At 53.7% G+C, this 15,972-nt stretch overlaps 1 protein-coding gene across 3 annotated transcripts in view; it reads right to left on the reverse strand.

The window, feature by feature from the left end:
- Positions 1–15,972, reverse strand: part of NECTIN1 (nectin cell adhesion molecule 1) — a 110,813-nt gene that overhangs the window by 37,385 nt on the left and 57,456 nt on the right. Inside the window, exon 6 of one of the 3 annotated variants that reach the window (XM_026108200.2) lies at positions 232–7,721. The exons of the other annotated variants lie outside the window; for them this stretch is intronic. Within the exon in view, the coding sequence (XP_025963985.1) occupies positions 7,180–7,721 (542 nt within the window). The 3' untranslated portion in view covers positions 232–7,179. Of the gene's footprint in view, positions 1–231; positions 7,722–15,972 lie in introns of those variants that run through there. 3 annotated transcript variants of the gene reach the window in all.

Below are 15,972 nucleotides of genomic sequence, written 5' to 3' on the forward strand. Positions count from 1 at the left end.
GCCATTTTCTGTCCACCTTCTCCAGACCACTTATTGTTTCACAGATCTCATAACCCTTAGCCTTCTGCCTTCATTTGCAAGCAACTCCCGTTACAAAATACTGCATATCATGGGAACAGACCCAGGACTTTGGAGAGCAGACACCATTTCTGCCAGTGTGAGTCCCCTTAAAACTACCAGCCACAGGTTGTAGAACGACGCTGTCACAGATGCACAAAAAAGGGGAAAATGTTTCTTTTTTTAAAATTCTTTATTTATAAAAAAGTACATTTTTTTCCACAGCTGAGCCACTATTGTTTTTTATACAAGTAAAAGGAAGGGTGATGCAACACCCTGCCCACACAAATTATAACCATGAAAATGCCCCCCCTGGACCCCAAACAAACAAATTATTACAAAGGATGGAAAACAAAAAAATCAAAAATCATAAAAGTCCGTTACATTATTATTATTTTTATTTTTTATTTTTTACAAAAGCACTTACAACACAGATTACAAAAAAAAAAGTGGGGTTGGGGTTGTTTGTCTGTCTGTAGTCCTTATTCCACAATGATAATTACAGCAAGAGGAAGAAGAAAAAGAGAGATAAAATCACTGGAGTTAAGGAATCACACTTTGAAAAAAAAAAAGAATGCAAAAAAAAAAAAAAAAGAAAGAAAAAGAAAAACCAGATCCTCAATGAGAGTAGCTCCACAAGTGCCAGTTTATGCTAGTGGAGGATCTGACTCCATATGCTTATTACATTCACCCTCAAGTACATAACATATGGAAAGTCACGCTGGTCCAAAGTACGAACTCACCCCCCTAAGGCTTGGGTTTCCTTCCTTTGCTGGTGGACTGAATTCTTCCCCCTCATGCCGCTGCAGAGGGCCAGCGCCATCCACCACCCGCACCCCAGCCCTGGCTGTCCTCTCCGCAAGCTGCTGGCCTTCTCCTGGCTCCTCTGCCTGGCCCAGCGTTTGGCCTTCCCGACCTGCTGCTGCAGGACGACCAGCCCTCGGAGCAGAGGTGGGCAAGTTTCAGGAGCAGCGTGTGGACCCAAGGCATCTCACCCTCCCCTTCCCCACCCCCAGGCTTCCCCTGCCTCTCTCAAGGAGTTGCTCAAATCAACAACAAATTGCATCAAATACAAAGGGGAAGGAAAGAGGAGGGGATTTGCGAACTAGGGGAGGGTAAAGTGCTATTGAAAGCCACGTAGACTAAAAAACAGGCATCAGTGCACACGATGCTGGCAGTCTCCTCCTCTTCCCGCCAGGGCCCACTGCCCACGGCCCAGCAGAGCAAACACAGACCCTGTAACTTTGGTGCTACGGCAGAAGTGGGAACCTTACAGTGAATTTTAACTTGCTGGACAAAGGTTTGCTCTCCTTGATCAGCTCGCGCGGGCTCTTTGAATGAAGCCCTCATGTAGACCACATGTTCGAAACCACGACGGTTCAAAAGCGTCTCTGCAGAACCTCCGTGGCTAGGAGAAGCCAAGACCAAAGTCTGCGCCTCCAAACAGCCTTCTCAGGCGTTTGCAGCAGCACCTCCTGTCCAGTTTGCACAGGGGTAGTGGAGTCTCTACCCATCACCACAAGCCAACCAGAAAAATCATTAACCTTTTTACCAGACAGCTCACCTGCAATATACCCTATTGCTTTTTCTCTTAGAAAAAATGGGCCTGGCATACCCCCCACCTCCCACCCCCATTTCTACATTATAAATACTTCTCAGAGCTTTGTGCAGCTGGCTAACATGACATATTTGCCCATCTCCTGCCCTTTTGAGCAACTGAGCACTAAGCTGTAAGATGCAGCTTTTCCCTCCACTCTTTCAGCATAATGACCAACAGCCTGAAGCTCCGAAAATCTGTGTGTGCACGTGTATGTGTGTGTGTGCGTGTATGTCTGTGTGTATGAGAAAGAAACAGCAAAGGAGTCCAGCAGCCCCCCTTCTAATTGCATTCCCTTCTCTAATTGCCTGGAGATCAATCTTTTGAATCTCTCTCTCTAACCCTCAGTGATTTCTGCTGAACAGTTGTTGTGTTTCTTTTTTGTCTCAACATTAGGAAAATGGCTTGCTTTGTTCCTTATGTCTTTGCAATCAATTTGGTGCTACCATTTGAGTTTGTCTGATTTTTTTTTCCTAAAGAAATCTTATTTTTTGTATTATTTTTTCCCCTGGCTGAATGAAAATGATTTAACAAGAGGGAAAAAAAGATCTTGTAATTAAATAAGGGAAAATAACATCACTAGGGTGAATTGCAACGAATAATCCCAGACAGAAGCCCCAGCAGGGAAACAGCTGGGGTGTTTTTGTACATAAACTACATGCTCATTTCGGGTTGTGACACAGATGTGTCTGCTTCAGTACAGCTCCCTGCATACAAACAGGGAAGGAGTTAGGAGCTCGCCCCAAATGCACCTGCATTTCCTTTAGCGGGCCGTCTCCTGCGGTGAAATCCGCAGTGATGTACCACAAGGGCTTAAATTGACCCAAGGCCACTTCTGCCTCATATACCTGTTCAGGCTTCCCCATCTGCCTGTCCTAATCTTGAAGTGCCACAGGTTTTGCCTCAAGTTGCCTTCCAGGATCAGGGTTTGGGAAGGGCAAAGAGAAAAGCACCATGCTGATATGTCTCTTTGCTGGCAAGAACCCAGTAAAGGGACCTGGACAATGCACCTCCTTTCAACTGGAGGCAAGGCAAATGGCCATGCCTCTGAGGCACTTGGCAAACACCCAGTCCCTAGGCAGTGGACACTTTCCTGGGAGCACAAGGAGTGCCCTGCCCAAGCAAAAAGCAAACTCATGTACAACTAATGGGATATACAAGTTCAGTTCCAGCCTGAAGTGGGGCAATTTCCTGGATAGCAGCATTTTCCTAGCACCTAGCCGGAGAGAAGGCCAACTCTGTGCCAGCAGGCCTGAGAGATTATGGGAACATGCTCCAGCCTCACCCAAGGGATGCCCAGGGGAATCACCACACCAGCATACAGCTCCTGGGTGTGAAGGGAAGGATGCCACAACAAACAGCTTTGATCTCCCAAAAGGCAGCTTCTGTTTGCTCTTTGTCAGGTCCAACAAGGACCCTTTACACCTCCTTAGCACCTCTGATAAAAGGGGAGTGGAGAGGCAGGGAATTTTCACTTAAGTCAGCGTGAGGATCACTCAGAGAGGTGGCCCAGCTGGCCCAGACTGTGAGCGAACATACATAGCGGTAAAAAGTGGATCACTTAGAAGTGGTGCCTTGACTCCAGTCTGCCAGCATCTGGCCCATCCAGAGAAGGCGAAGCACAAAGGGGCAAGTGATACCATCCCCAAGGAAAGGAATAAATAGATCCTTCCTCTCCCTGAGCTCTCAGTCGCCTGGCCGACAGCAGCACCAGGATGAGTGCTGGGCCAACTCCAACACTTTCACTCCCCTGCAGCAGCTCCCAGGAAGCAGGATTTACATGGGCTTCAAATTTGGCATCTCTAATGAGCTCGCCCTCCACATTCAGGTACAGACAGGTATCACCTTATTCCTGAGGCTAGTGGAAAAACTCATCTAATTACCTTCAAGGGCCCCCTCAGAGCAACTTAACCCAGAGAAGGGAGTGATACTGTTATTGTATCAAAGCGGCTCTCAGATGAAACATCAATCTAATTTTCTTTCGCACATTTTTTCTCCTTCCGCACTGTAGCTGAAGGGCTAATCACCTGGCCAATTACCACCCCAAGAGTCTCTTGGCCAATTAGCTGACCTTGCAAGGGACAGCCAGAAGCTAACCGCTGCACAGAGGTGGCATTTCTCTATGGCTGTGGGGGGCAATTACATGCTGAAGGGCCCAGGGATGAGGAGGTGAGGGAAAGGACTACCCAATCTTGAACTTGCAGAGTACCTCACTGCTATGCCCTGCAGTATTATGGATCTTCCACTCCAGGCTTCCCCAGATCCTGGGCAGAAAATAATCATTTGACCCTTCTTCTGAACCACACTAATGAGCTAATGTGGCAGGGCTTCTTCCTAGACTTGTGCTGGTGCACAGTGGTCCTGTTCAGTGATTTGTGCTCCAGATGCACAAGATGCAATGCCTCACGCAGCTGCCCCCCGCACCAGAGCGCGCTCTGGGGCTGCTAGCAAGCACAACCTCGCTTCACCACGGCGTATTTGCACACACAGACCATGGCATCTGCCACTTCCATTTGCTGCAAACAAGGAGCGCGACTGACAGTTGGGGGCTCTGTCACCAGCTGGTCTCTAAAGGCTCTGCGGGGCTAGCAAGGAGCTGGGACATCAAGGTCTCCCTGCTGCAATGCTGCGTATTCAGTGCAATGTGAGTTTGCCAGATGAGATTAGCGGCTCCTGCCCATGACTAACGCAGAACATGAAAGAATTTCTGCTGGACCCTGAGGATTTTCTAAAAGGTTGTGTTTTTTTCCCAAATCCATCCATCTCCTTGCAGTGTGTATCTGTGCAGGGGACAATTTGCAGAGAGGGTCCATGCCACCAGATTTCCACCCTGTGCTCAATCTTGGGTTGCCCAAAATTTGGGCTTTGAGACTTTGTCACAGGCCTTTTCAGAGCCTAGTTATGAAATTCGGATCTAAAGGATTATTCACTTCAGGGCAGAACTTTGGTAAGACCCATTTCTGAACTACAAACTATGCAGGATCTGCTGCATACCCCAATGTTAGATTACAGTAAGTCATGGCAAAGGTACAGTGCTTAGCAATGCTGTTCTGTCCTGACCCAGATTACAGGGTTCAGACTTGGGTGGTGGGGGATTAAAGCCCTGTGTATGCTGTTTTCCAAGGCACGAGAGGGAAGTCATTCCCTCTGCAGGTTTACAACAGCCCCTAATAATCAGCCCCTACTGCTAATCAGAAAGATGGAGAAATGTCAGAAATTTCATTTCCCTCATTGGGGGGTTTGCTTGGTAGTGGGGCTGGAGGTGGAAAATGAGAATCCATTCTAACTAAATCCATACGCTGTGGGCTTTCACATTTGGAATGAGGATGAACTTGGCTGGCATGGTCTCTGATGCCCCCACACTCCTGGCAGCTAAGGACGGACACAGGAAGGTTTAGCCTTTTTTCTTGAGGTCCAGCCCTAGAGATCCCACGGGAGTCTCTGTCTGTCCTGGTTCAAGTGGATACAAAACAGCCTTCCTATGCTATTTGTCTCTTCTGCCAGAAACCAGGAAGCACAGAGGGCTGGCAGGAACAGCAGAAAGATTACAGTATAACAATCGGATTTCCCATTCCCTTACACCACTAACACAATAAAAGCAAGCTACAAAACGTTGTAGCTTGAGGTTGGGTTGAGTTTGGTGTTGTCTGGCCAAAGCACTGCACTCTCAATGAAAGCGTCGGGGGCGGCATGGGTCAGAGGTCTGGCCTTGACTCATCTGCATGGGTCTGACTCTCCACCCTCCCCGTTCTAGCAGGATAACCGCTGGATGCTATGGAACAAAACCCAGCGGGTAAGGCAGGAGGAGAATTAGTCCTGCTATATTTAGATATGCATGATAATACAGCTCAGAAAACTGGGGATTTCTTTCCAAACAAAAGATTTATTTATACATCAAATTAAAACACATACGCACACGCACACACACACACACACAAGAAGGAAAAAAAAAAACCCCAACCCAGTGAATCTCATCTGGAGACGGTCAGTGTCAGACAGAGGGCCCTGGAGTCTGGACCCCATTTATCCACAGAGCAGAGATAGCAGCAGTCCAAGCCTCCCCGCCACAGCGCGGTGGCACGAGGGAAGGAGGATTAGATCAATACCCCAGGCTCACGCATGCCTGCCCTATCTGCCCAGGCTTGGCTTAGGAGAGGGATGGGATATTGGGAAAGTGGCAATCAATGCAGACTAAGCAATATATCTGAAAGCTAGGGTTGTTGCTAAAGGTTAGAGACAGCTGCCCCCATGCTCTGACCAAAAAAATTAAAAAAAGGGTGTAAACACGTGACGATTAAGCCTTAGTGGTATAATAAAACCTAGGGGGCTGGATCCAGAGCGTACTGAAACCCTCAAAGACACGGGATTGTACCCTGGGAGAAACTGCCCCGCGGGGCTCTGCGGACCAGGGCTGAAGGCGTGAGTTTGTGGGAGAAGTGAAGCGGTATCAGTTGGTCCCCTTCGCTGGGCAAGGGCAGCAAGGTGTGTGCAGCGTACACAGCAATGCGTGTGTTTATACAATAGATGTGCCAGCGTCAACTGCTCCATGGCCAGTACTAGCAACAATAATAACAATAACAGAAAGAGCCAGCACTTCTCTGAGCCATCACGGGGGAAAAAAATGTCAGCAATAAATACTCCTTTTCTTTCTTTTAAAAGAACACTCAAACAAAGACAGAAAATGAAAAGCCAGGAAATAATAAATTGCAGGAGGAAAATGGTAGCTCCGTCTCCCTGCCCTGCTATCAGCCCGTGCACCTGGGGTTTCTTCCAGGGCTGTTTCTCCCCCCTCTCTCCCCTTTTTCCTTTTACTCAGTTATTAAAAGCTGGGAGTGGGTCTCCCCGGCGGGCTGTGGGCAATGGGAACGCTACCCAAACCCCACGGAAAACCAAGCAAGCAGGAAAAAAAAATCAGTTCATCTCATAACAGCACCTAAGTTTCCTTCCCCATTGGCTCTTCTGGCCTCTGTCCTACGGCCAGCCCACCTGGCCCCCTCCCGGGGTTAAAAACAGAAGACGACGACAACATACAAACAAATTCCAGTGTTTTTGGGGGTTCGGAGGTGGGAGGAAGAAACTCGGGGAGGGAAGCGGGGCTGAAGGGCAGTCCGAGACGTGAAGACACAAACGGAGTGTAATATACAGGCTGGGCAACAGTCGTTAAAGCAAAGAGCAACACCTAAGCCACCGACCAACACAAACACCACAGAAGGGGACGAAAGTTGTCAGGGAAATTAAAAAGCAAAAACCAAAACCGAGAAAATAATTACCCAACCTCCCGCCTCCCCCTGTTCCCCCCCCCCAAAATGATCCGTAAGCAAAGCCGCCCTGCCGCGCCGCTCGCCCCGGCCGCCCCCGCGCCGGGGGCAGGAGCGTCCGAAGTCCGCGGCTGCGGGGCGGGAGGGCGCGAGCGCGGCGCGTGCGGTGCGGGGGCGAGCGGCCCGGGCGCCGGGGGTGCGGGGGAGCGGGGGGCGTCGCTTGCGTGGGGGGGTGTGTGTGCGCGCTGGCGGAGCGAGGGGGCCGAGCTACACGTACCACTCCTTTTTGGAAATAAAAGATCCGTCGTTCTGCGAGACCATGTTCTCCGTCATGTCTAGCTGCTCGGTGTCGTACTGGAAGCCGAGTGTCCTCTCGTCGTAAGGCTCGGGGTGGGCCTCCCCCTCGTCGACTGTGAAGTAAGGCCGCTTAGCATCCTCCTCGTACTTGTTGGGGCCGCCCAGCTTGCGCTCGCCTCCCGCGTCCTCGTCCTCGTCCTCGTAGGTGCTGCCGCCCAGCGGGCCCGGCTTCTTCTCGTCGTCCGAGTCGTCGGGGTACTGCAGGTTTTGGGCCATGGGGGGGTGGTGCTGCGGGATGCCGGCCTTGCTGTAGCCGTTGCCGTACACGTGCTTCTTTGTGCTGTAGTCACCCTTGAAGGTGTGCCGCCGGCGCCGGAGCACCACCACGAGCACCACGGCCACCACCAGGACCAGCGAGACTCCTCCCGCTATGCCCCCAATCACGGGTGTGGGGATGTTCGGCTGCACCACGGATTTGCGATCATCGGTTGGAGACGGGGTGTAGGGAAATTCTGGGTAGGAAAAGACAGATGGAAGGGGGAACAGTGTCAAACCATGCGGAATCGCGCCCTTGCTCCGTGCTCTCGCTGCCGGTTTTTTTTTCCAGGTGGAGGGGTGGGAAGATGAGGGTAAGGAACAGGGAAGGGAAAAATCAGGGAAAGGGGAAAAGGGTGCATCCTCGAGGGGATGAGCGCGAGGTGCTCCGCGCTAGCACGGGGCACGCAGCATGCCTTGCCAAGCGTGCCAAGCCGCATGCAGGAGCCCGGCCGGCCAGGAGTGGTGCTTCCCGCCCCGCCCGCCCGCTTGCTCCCAAAGTGCTCAGACACCATCCCCGGAGCCTGGACGCTTTCCTGCTTATTGGGCGGCATTTCGGATCCGGTTTGCTGGAGCAGACTGACAGCCCGGGGGCTCCCCTCCCGGGGAAGCAGACCCAAGCCGCGTCCAACGGCGGCACCGAGCTGCCGCAGTCCCTCCCATAGTCGCCTGCTCCGGCACCTCCCGCAGCATCCCAGCCCTGCCTGACCCCAACCAGTCTAGGGGGGGTCAGGAGGAAGCAGCACCCTGTCATCGTTGGTCCCCCTCTCCCCACGCACACGAATTATTTGCGGCTGCATGGTGCTACTCAGGGTCACAGCTTGCTCCCGAGCCCGCTCGCTGACCCGGCTGTGCTCCGAAGCACACGGGTACAGAGCTCCCGCGGTTTCCTTCTCTTCTGTTATCACTGTGGCCTGCACAGTGCCACTGCAGATGCTAATCTTGTTCCTACAGATACCCTGACCTATTTAAAAATAAATAAATAACTAAAAAGAGAAGAAGAAAAGCAATGGGAAAGAAGCTCTCTTCTCTTTCATGCTGTTCGACACACACATTTCGGCACAGAGAAAGTTTGATCCAGGACTTAAATCGCTTTCCTGATGCTCCCTGGGCACAGTCACAGCCCCTGGCCAAGCCGCTTCCCTTCACCACCTGCCTGTTGGTGGCCGTGAGGTGTTAAACACTGTCTCAGGCCTTGCCTGCCCCTGAATTTGGACAGCACATCCCTGGTGCTGAAGGGCCTGACCCTGCTCCCCTGGGCAGTCTCCAGCACTTCTGAGGGGAGGCTGCAGGGCCCGTCCTGCATGGTGCTGGTCATATTTGATTTAATAGACCATGGGATTGATGGAAGAGGGTTTGATCCCCAGGGGCCCCACTGTGCCCTGACCCTCCCTCCCCGGCTGTGGTCCAGGCCGTCCAAAGCAGCATTTGCTGATGGGCAGAGGGGGAAGAGGGGGCGAACACGGCAGCTGTGTGAGCAGGCAGCCCTGCCTGCCCTCTCGCACCGGCTCACCAGCCCGCCGCCCGCACCGGCATGTATCCCTCCATGCAAACACCTGAGACGCTGGGTCAGGCCTCGCGCTCGGTTACACGGGAGAAGATCGAGTTGCCTGGCAGACCCGAGGGGAGCTGGTCTGGATTTCCCTGGCTAGGGCCGAGAGCAGCATCCAGCAGCATCGTATGACGAGCGATGTGGCAGCATGGGCTGCTCCTACCACGCTCGAGGCTGCTCCAGCCCTGCCCCTGCGCACCTTGCTCGTACCCCTTATGCCACTTTTTGCACACCCTGAGACCTGTCTCCTGGCCCTGCTCGTGGCTGCAAGCTGTCCCTGGTCCTCTGCAGCCTGCTGGCCCTGGCTTCTCACCCCTGCTGCTAAGGACAGACACAGGACGACGAGCAAGCTCAGCGTGCAACTTCCAAAGGAGCTCGGCCCATTTTTCCATTAACAGCCTCATTAACAGCCCAGGTTGTAGGCATGAAATGTTTTTCTACCTTTGTCATATATATTTTTCTCGTGCCCTTTGGGCTGCTCACCCCCAAAATAACACTCGCCTACATGCCACCCCCCTGCCACTGCCAACGCCGTGGACACGAAAACTAACACGCCACTGTGTTGGATTTCACACGTTGCCCAAGGAAGAAACTATTTTCTGCTCCGATCCCATCCCCATCCTCCTCGCGGTGGCCCAGTTCCCATGCCAGAGAAAACAAAACCAAACGGTGGGAAGAGACAGAGAGAGAGAAAAGAGTTGGGAAGACTGCAAGCTAGCAGCCAGTCACCCCCTCCCCACCCCAAGAGTTTGCTCTCCCCCCGGCCGCCTGCCCGGAGAGGCCAGCGGCTCTGGGCACGCAGGGGGACGGCGCTGAGGGGCGGGGGAGAGAAAATGGACGAAAAGGAGGAGTTGGCGCCCCAGAAAGCGGAGGGAAGGCGGGCTGGGAGCAGGGTTACCGCCGCTGGATGGCGGTGCAGACCACCGCCGCCCCCGGGAGGAGCGGGTGGGCAGCGGCGGCGGGCTCTGCCCTTCTCCCCTGCGAGCCCCCGCGCAACTGGGCCCCGCAAGCCAAACCGCGCCGGGGGCTGCCTGCAGCACCGCAGCCGCTGGCCGTGCCCGGGCGAGCTGCTGCCCTGCGAGGGTGCAGGAGCAAGGCCCCTCCGCGGGGGCGGGTGGGGGGCTGCGAGTGGGGTGCCAGCCAGCGCCGTTTGCCGTCACCCTCCACCTCCACCCAAGCCCTCGCGGCAGCTGGGAGGCAGCGCCTGGCGCGCTATCAGCCAGGCCCGGTGCCTCCTTGCACCGCTCTCAACCGCCAAGTTAATCAATGACTCGGGGCAGGCCCGGCGCGGCTCTGCTGCCAGCCCCACGGAGCGGGGTCACCCCTCTGCCACGCGTCTGGGGGGTGAGAGAGACGGGAGGGGAAAGTGTGGGAAAGGATCCCCTTTTTGTGTCTGCGGGGTGCGTGAAACGCTCGGAAACCGGTGCGATGCCCGAGCAGCAGTGCTGGGCGCGCTGGGGGCCCTACATGAAAAATCCATTAGGAAGAGTCTGGAGAGAATTAAAGCCGCTGTGAAAAGTGGACTGAAGAAACAGGAGACAGCGCAGTGGAGGGAGGGGAACAAGCCAGGCTTTAATGCCAATACAAAGAGCCTCCCCCCCTCCCCGTCCTGCCACCCCCCAGCCCTCATAAAAACAAGGAGTGCTGTATGAACAGGAATTAAAGCAGCAACACTATCTCTCGCCTGCCCCGCTCTGCCAGCTGTTGCATTCAGCCCAGCTTCCCGTCCCCGTGCCAAGAGCCAGACCTCTCCGGGCGGCAGCTGGGAGCGCGGGGAGACGAGGGGTCGCCTGGGCTTTGCTCTGGCATGGGGCCGAGCCCACATATCCCCTTTGATCCCTCCACGCGAGGTGAAGGGCTCGGCGCTTCTCCGTGCCACGGCTCCCGCCTCGTGCCTGCCCCTCCACCCCAGGGAGACTCTGCTGCGTCCCCACCGCCGCCGGGGCTGGAGAGGGGCAAGGTGTTTCCTAGGGGAGGGGACCTGCTTTATCTGGGGTGTTTGCACCCTCCTACCAGTGCACAACTGGGAGAGGCATGGGGGCTTCTCCCACTCGAGGAAATGAGCAACCAGGAGCATGGCTGCGCTGCCGCTGCAGAGACAAACCAGGCCCTCCCCATCACAATGTGGCTTCAAAAATACATTTTTTTAAATCACATTTTTGTTTTAATGGATGGTTTCCAATAAAAATGAGACCTACACAGATCATGCTGCCTGTCCATCAATCTCTTATCTAATGCTTTTTGAACCTTGCTGGCCAATTTCAGCGCTATCTGCCAGAGGAAGAATGAGCCAAAATTATCCCTATCATAAGGCCCCTGGAGAGAACTGGGGTGGGACCTCCTGCAGAGGTGGCACCTAAACCTCATTATTAGACACTAGAGAACCCACATGGACAAGAGGCAGTTCCCAGGGCACGAAGTGCCCAGATCAGAAACAACGTATTTTTAGATACTGAATAATTCTTCCATGAGATGTAAATCCACAGGAAACCACTTTTCAAAAAGCCCTTCTGCTCATGACACTGCTTAGATATTTTTGAAAGATACTGCTTCCTGCGGACACACTTTTTTGTTAGACCTGAGTCACATTTCCATCCTTTTCCTTTCAATCAGAAGGGCTAAGTGAAAACCCAGCACCAGCTGAGATCCTCGCAGGAGCGTGGGGCCTTGAGGAAAATGCTGAGCTCCACCAGAGTTTGCAATGGGCTCTGCAACGGGCAGCTGGGCCTTCCTGCCCCGCTCCCTGCCCCTGCCCGGGGTAAGCGGCAGCTCCTGGCAGCAGCAGGAGCCTCCCCACAGCGGCACCAGGAATTTGGCCCTGGATCAGGCTCAAGTGCCGCAGCCAGATGAGTTCCTGGGGATATGTGCCCTGCAAACCTGATTTTTATGAGATGCCCGTTATTGCCAGCTCCTGCCTATGGCTGAAGATACCAGGAAAGCTGATGGGTCCATGGAGCTTCCCGGCTCCCAGATGCTCTCAGCAAATGCAGCAGTGATCGCTAGCTCTTTTTAGGAGACAAGAGAGCTGATGGCCACCTCACCATGCAGGTAATGCCCTAACTCTGACCCTCTCTGTTAAACAGACTTGTGTGTGGGCGAAGGCAGGGAAATGCCTCCAGGCCTGCCGCAGCACGGACAGGGCTGTGACACGTGGAGCCCCGTAGCGTTGCTGTCCTGCCCCGCTTGCAACGCCCCTGCACCTCTGCACGCTGGCCATGGCAGCCCTTCTGGAAACTGCCTCCCCTCTCCCTCCTGCCTTTCCCTTCTTCACAGTGGGATTTCTGCTCCCCTTCTACCAGAGCGAGGTGGGAGTGGGGGGAGAGGAGGCAGTGGGGGTGGAAAAACCGCTGGAAACTAATCCAGAAGTTTAGCAGCTGCTGCTGGCATTTCAGAGTGTGATGGCTTTTAGGCCACAAGCCAAATGTGTCTTAGGTTTTAATCTCTCTGTCAGGTCACCTATCGCTTGTCAATCAAGCGCTGCTCCCGCAGGGGCCGTCGACACAGATGCCACCAGACAGGTTGCAGTAGACACTCCGACCAGAAATCCGCAAGATTCGCACCAAACGGACCCCCCAGACTTCCTCTCCTTCACCGCCTGCCCTGTGTCTTCCCACCCAGAGGAGCGCTGAGCTTGCGGGCACGGCCCGGCTCCGGCTTCGCCACCCGGCAGGTGGCCGGGCTTTGGGTGCCCCTGCTAATAGGCTTGGGGTTTAATGCTTCCCGGAAAGGCCTCTGCCCTGCGCTCGCAGCCCGCAACAAAAGGCCCTGCCGCCGCATGGCAGAGGGCTCCAGCAAGCCCCACGGCTGTTTGCAATGACCTTGCTGGGATGAGATCACCGGTGGTGTGTAAATAACTCTGCTGCAAGCCAAGCAAACGGGGGGCAGCCGGCCCCCCCCCTCGCTCTCCCAGTGCCTCCTCCCCTCGCAGCCACAGCCTCTCGCCTGGCTCCAAACCAGGCTGCCTGCAGGTCCAGAGAGGCTGCAGCGGCCCCCGTGCGAGGAAGGACACCGAGCCTCCAGCCCGGACACCCGCTCCCCAGTGCACATGTGCACGGTGCCTCCTTCAAATGTGGGGGCTGCAGAGGTAGGGGTAGGCAAAGCAAGCAGCCCTGCATATCCCAGAGGAAACGAACCCTTCCTGGGCCTCGGGAAAATGGCAGGAGCCCTGAAGTGCAGCAGCTGATAGCAGTAGTGCTCTCCGCACAGGCTCTGCTCCCAGTGCTCTCCCAGCACCACTTAGCTCTAGCACTGTGGTTCTCCTCTGGCTTTGAAGTTTGCCTGGTGCTTGAAGGCTCGTGGGGAGAGGAGATGTTTTAACATCTTTCTCCTTGTGCTTGCTCTGGCTCAAGCCAGTTCACAAGTGCATGAATGCACACACAGATGTTTATGTGTACACACAGGCATAAGTGCAGGAGTATGTATATGTACACAGGCACATACATCCAAACACATCTTCATAAATACATGCAAGTTCACACATGCAAACGCGCTGATGCTCTCATGTTCATGCATGCACGTACACGGCTGTGCAGCAGGGCCCCTTGTGCAGCCACGCAGGCTGGGGACGCACATCTGTGTGTGTGCCAGCAAACAGATCGGGTCATACGCAGACGTGCCCACGTCTCCGTGCAGGACCGCCACACAGCTGTGCGGACAGGCAGGGACACGCATGCAGGCAGGGTAGTCCATAACCAGAGCCTTTTGTTGTGCCACCCAACCGCCTCTAATAAATAGTTACATGTCACACTACATGGCTTGCCTGCGACTGACAAAGGTCCTGCAAGGCAGGAGAAGCTATTACAGGAACAGATTGCAGGAATAAAATATTAAATTTCCACTTATCAATCTCTTTAATGTGCTATAACTCTAATATTAGCATTCAGCCTTCTCTCCCTGAACAAATCGCCATCCCTGCAAGGAGGGGAGCTGAACTAACCCCGTGGTCCTCCTCTCGGGGCCTGGGGCTGGGAGGAAGGATGCTGGCGCGGCACGAGGAGGAGGGAAGGTCCGTGTGTGTGAGAAAGGCACCAGGGGAGGCAGGAGGGGGAAGGTCACTGCAGGTTTTTCTCTGCAATAGTCTTCTGTTTTTTTTCTCCTAAGGCTGGCTGCTCACTAGATTGAACTCCATTTATTGCATGCAGCTCTTGAAAGAGGTTTTGTGGTCCACTGACAATCCCTAAATTGCCTGCAAGACCCAAACAAATGTACCTGTAATAGCTGAGCAAGGCCGGCTGAGCCCTCCCCAGCGCTGGCCTAATCGGGCCGTAGGGAGAACTGAATAAACATATTCAGATGCCATGAATTATTAAAGGGGTTTTTTCTTACTTGGTGGAGCCCTGGCCTAATGAGTTGGCTGCTAATCCCTCCCAGCGTGGCAGCTGCTGGTGTGTCCCTCCTTCCCTCTCATTTAACCGCAGCCCCACAGCTCAGACCTTTGGGAATACATTCAGATTACAGGCAGGCAGGCACCAGTCCAAGCTCATTCCCTAGAAACCTTGCCAGCCCCCACTTTCCTTGCCAGTGCCGGGCAGATCCCCTGTGAGACCGATGCTCCGTCACCCCCTGAAAAGCCACCAGGAACGGGGAGATTTCCCGAGGCTCGGAGGGGGAACCCACAAGCCTCCCTCCCAGAGGGGCCTGCGCCCCATGCGGGAAGGTCAGCGCAGCCGCTTGGGCTGCTGCGATATCGCTGCACTGAGACAGATAAAACAACTGCAGGTGGCAATAGGAAAGATGAAGGGAGGACTGTATCTGCTGTTTGAGAGTGTGTGGCCTGACAGAGCAAGAGATAGGAGGTGGCTGCACAGACAGAAAGACAGGTAGAAACAGATGTATGGGCTACACAGAAATGTAAAATGAGATACTGTTAAAGAGAGCCTGTTCGTCCCTAAGTCTTCTGCAATATCTGTGATGAATCCCACCTCTTTCTCTTAAGTTGAGGACAGAGCTGGAGGCCTTTTCTCTCTGATCACTGTTTCAAATGTGACCCAAGGTGCTAGTTATTGTCTTGAATGGTTTTCTGTTGCTGATGGGAAGCAAGTCTGCTCAGTTTGTACCAGGCAGTTGTCTGCTCTGTCCCAGCAATACAGTGCCTTTGGTGGGCAACTCACGTGAAATGGCTAGTGGGAGTTTGGCCATGACCATCCTCTGGCTTCTGGTGTTTTGGTAGTGCCGTGGCAGGGCGGATGCTCTGACGCTGGGTTGCAGCTATTCTGAACAAAGAACCTGATCATTCTGGTTGCTTTCGCTAGCAAATGAAAAATCCCCCAGAGAAAAGCATATACTAGGAACAATTCAGCAGGCAAGGATCCAGGACAGGAGGTGTGAATTAAAGGCCTGCTACAGTGATAATAATCATAAATAAATACTTGGTGATTAGCATCTAATTAGCACATCTCATCCATTGACCTCCAAGCACTTGGATAGAGGAAAATTAGCCTGGTTACAGAAGAGGAGAACTGAGACAGTGAGGATGCCAAATACAATGTTATTGCTAATTTCAGGAGGTCAGCTGCCCAGGCCTTGCTTTTAAGCTAGCTCAGCACTCACCACTGCAGGAAAGCAGATGCAACGGGGCTGGAGCCCAGCTCTTCTGGGAAGCCAGTTTCATTTGTCTGAGATTAGGCAGCTCTTCAAGGAACAAGACATCTCAAAGAGGTGGCCCACTGTGAGAACCTCTGCTAGACCCCAAGAAGGTCTAACAGTCCTGGAACTGGAGTCCTGTGCCTTTCAGTGCGTGATGCTGGCCGAGAGGTGACCCAGCCTGCTCTCAGCTTTTGACAAGCTTTGTGAGTGCAGAAAGCCCTGCTTCTTTTCATGACATCAGTTCTGTATTTCTCATGCTTTGGGAAAGCCCCCAGTCAGTGGAGTGCTTCATCACCCGTCCACCTCTGAGC

This window comes from Dromaius novaehollandiae, chromosome 21 (assembly GCF_036370855.1).
Source record: "Dromaius novaehollandiae isolate bDroNov1 chromosome 21, bDroNov1.hap1, whole genome shotgun sequence".
NCBI lineage: Eukaryota > Metazoa > Chordata > Aves > Casuariiformes > Dromaiidae > Dromaius > Dromaius novaehollandiae.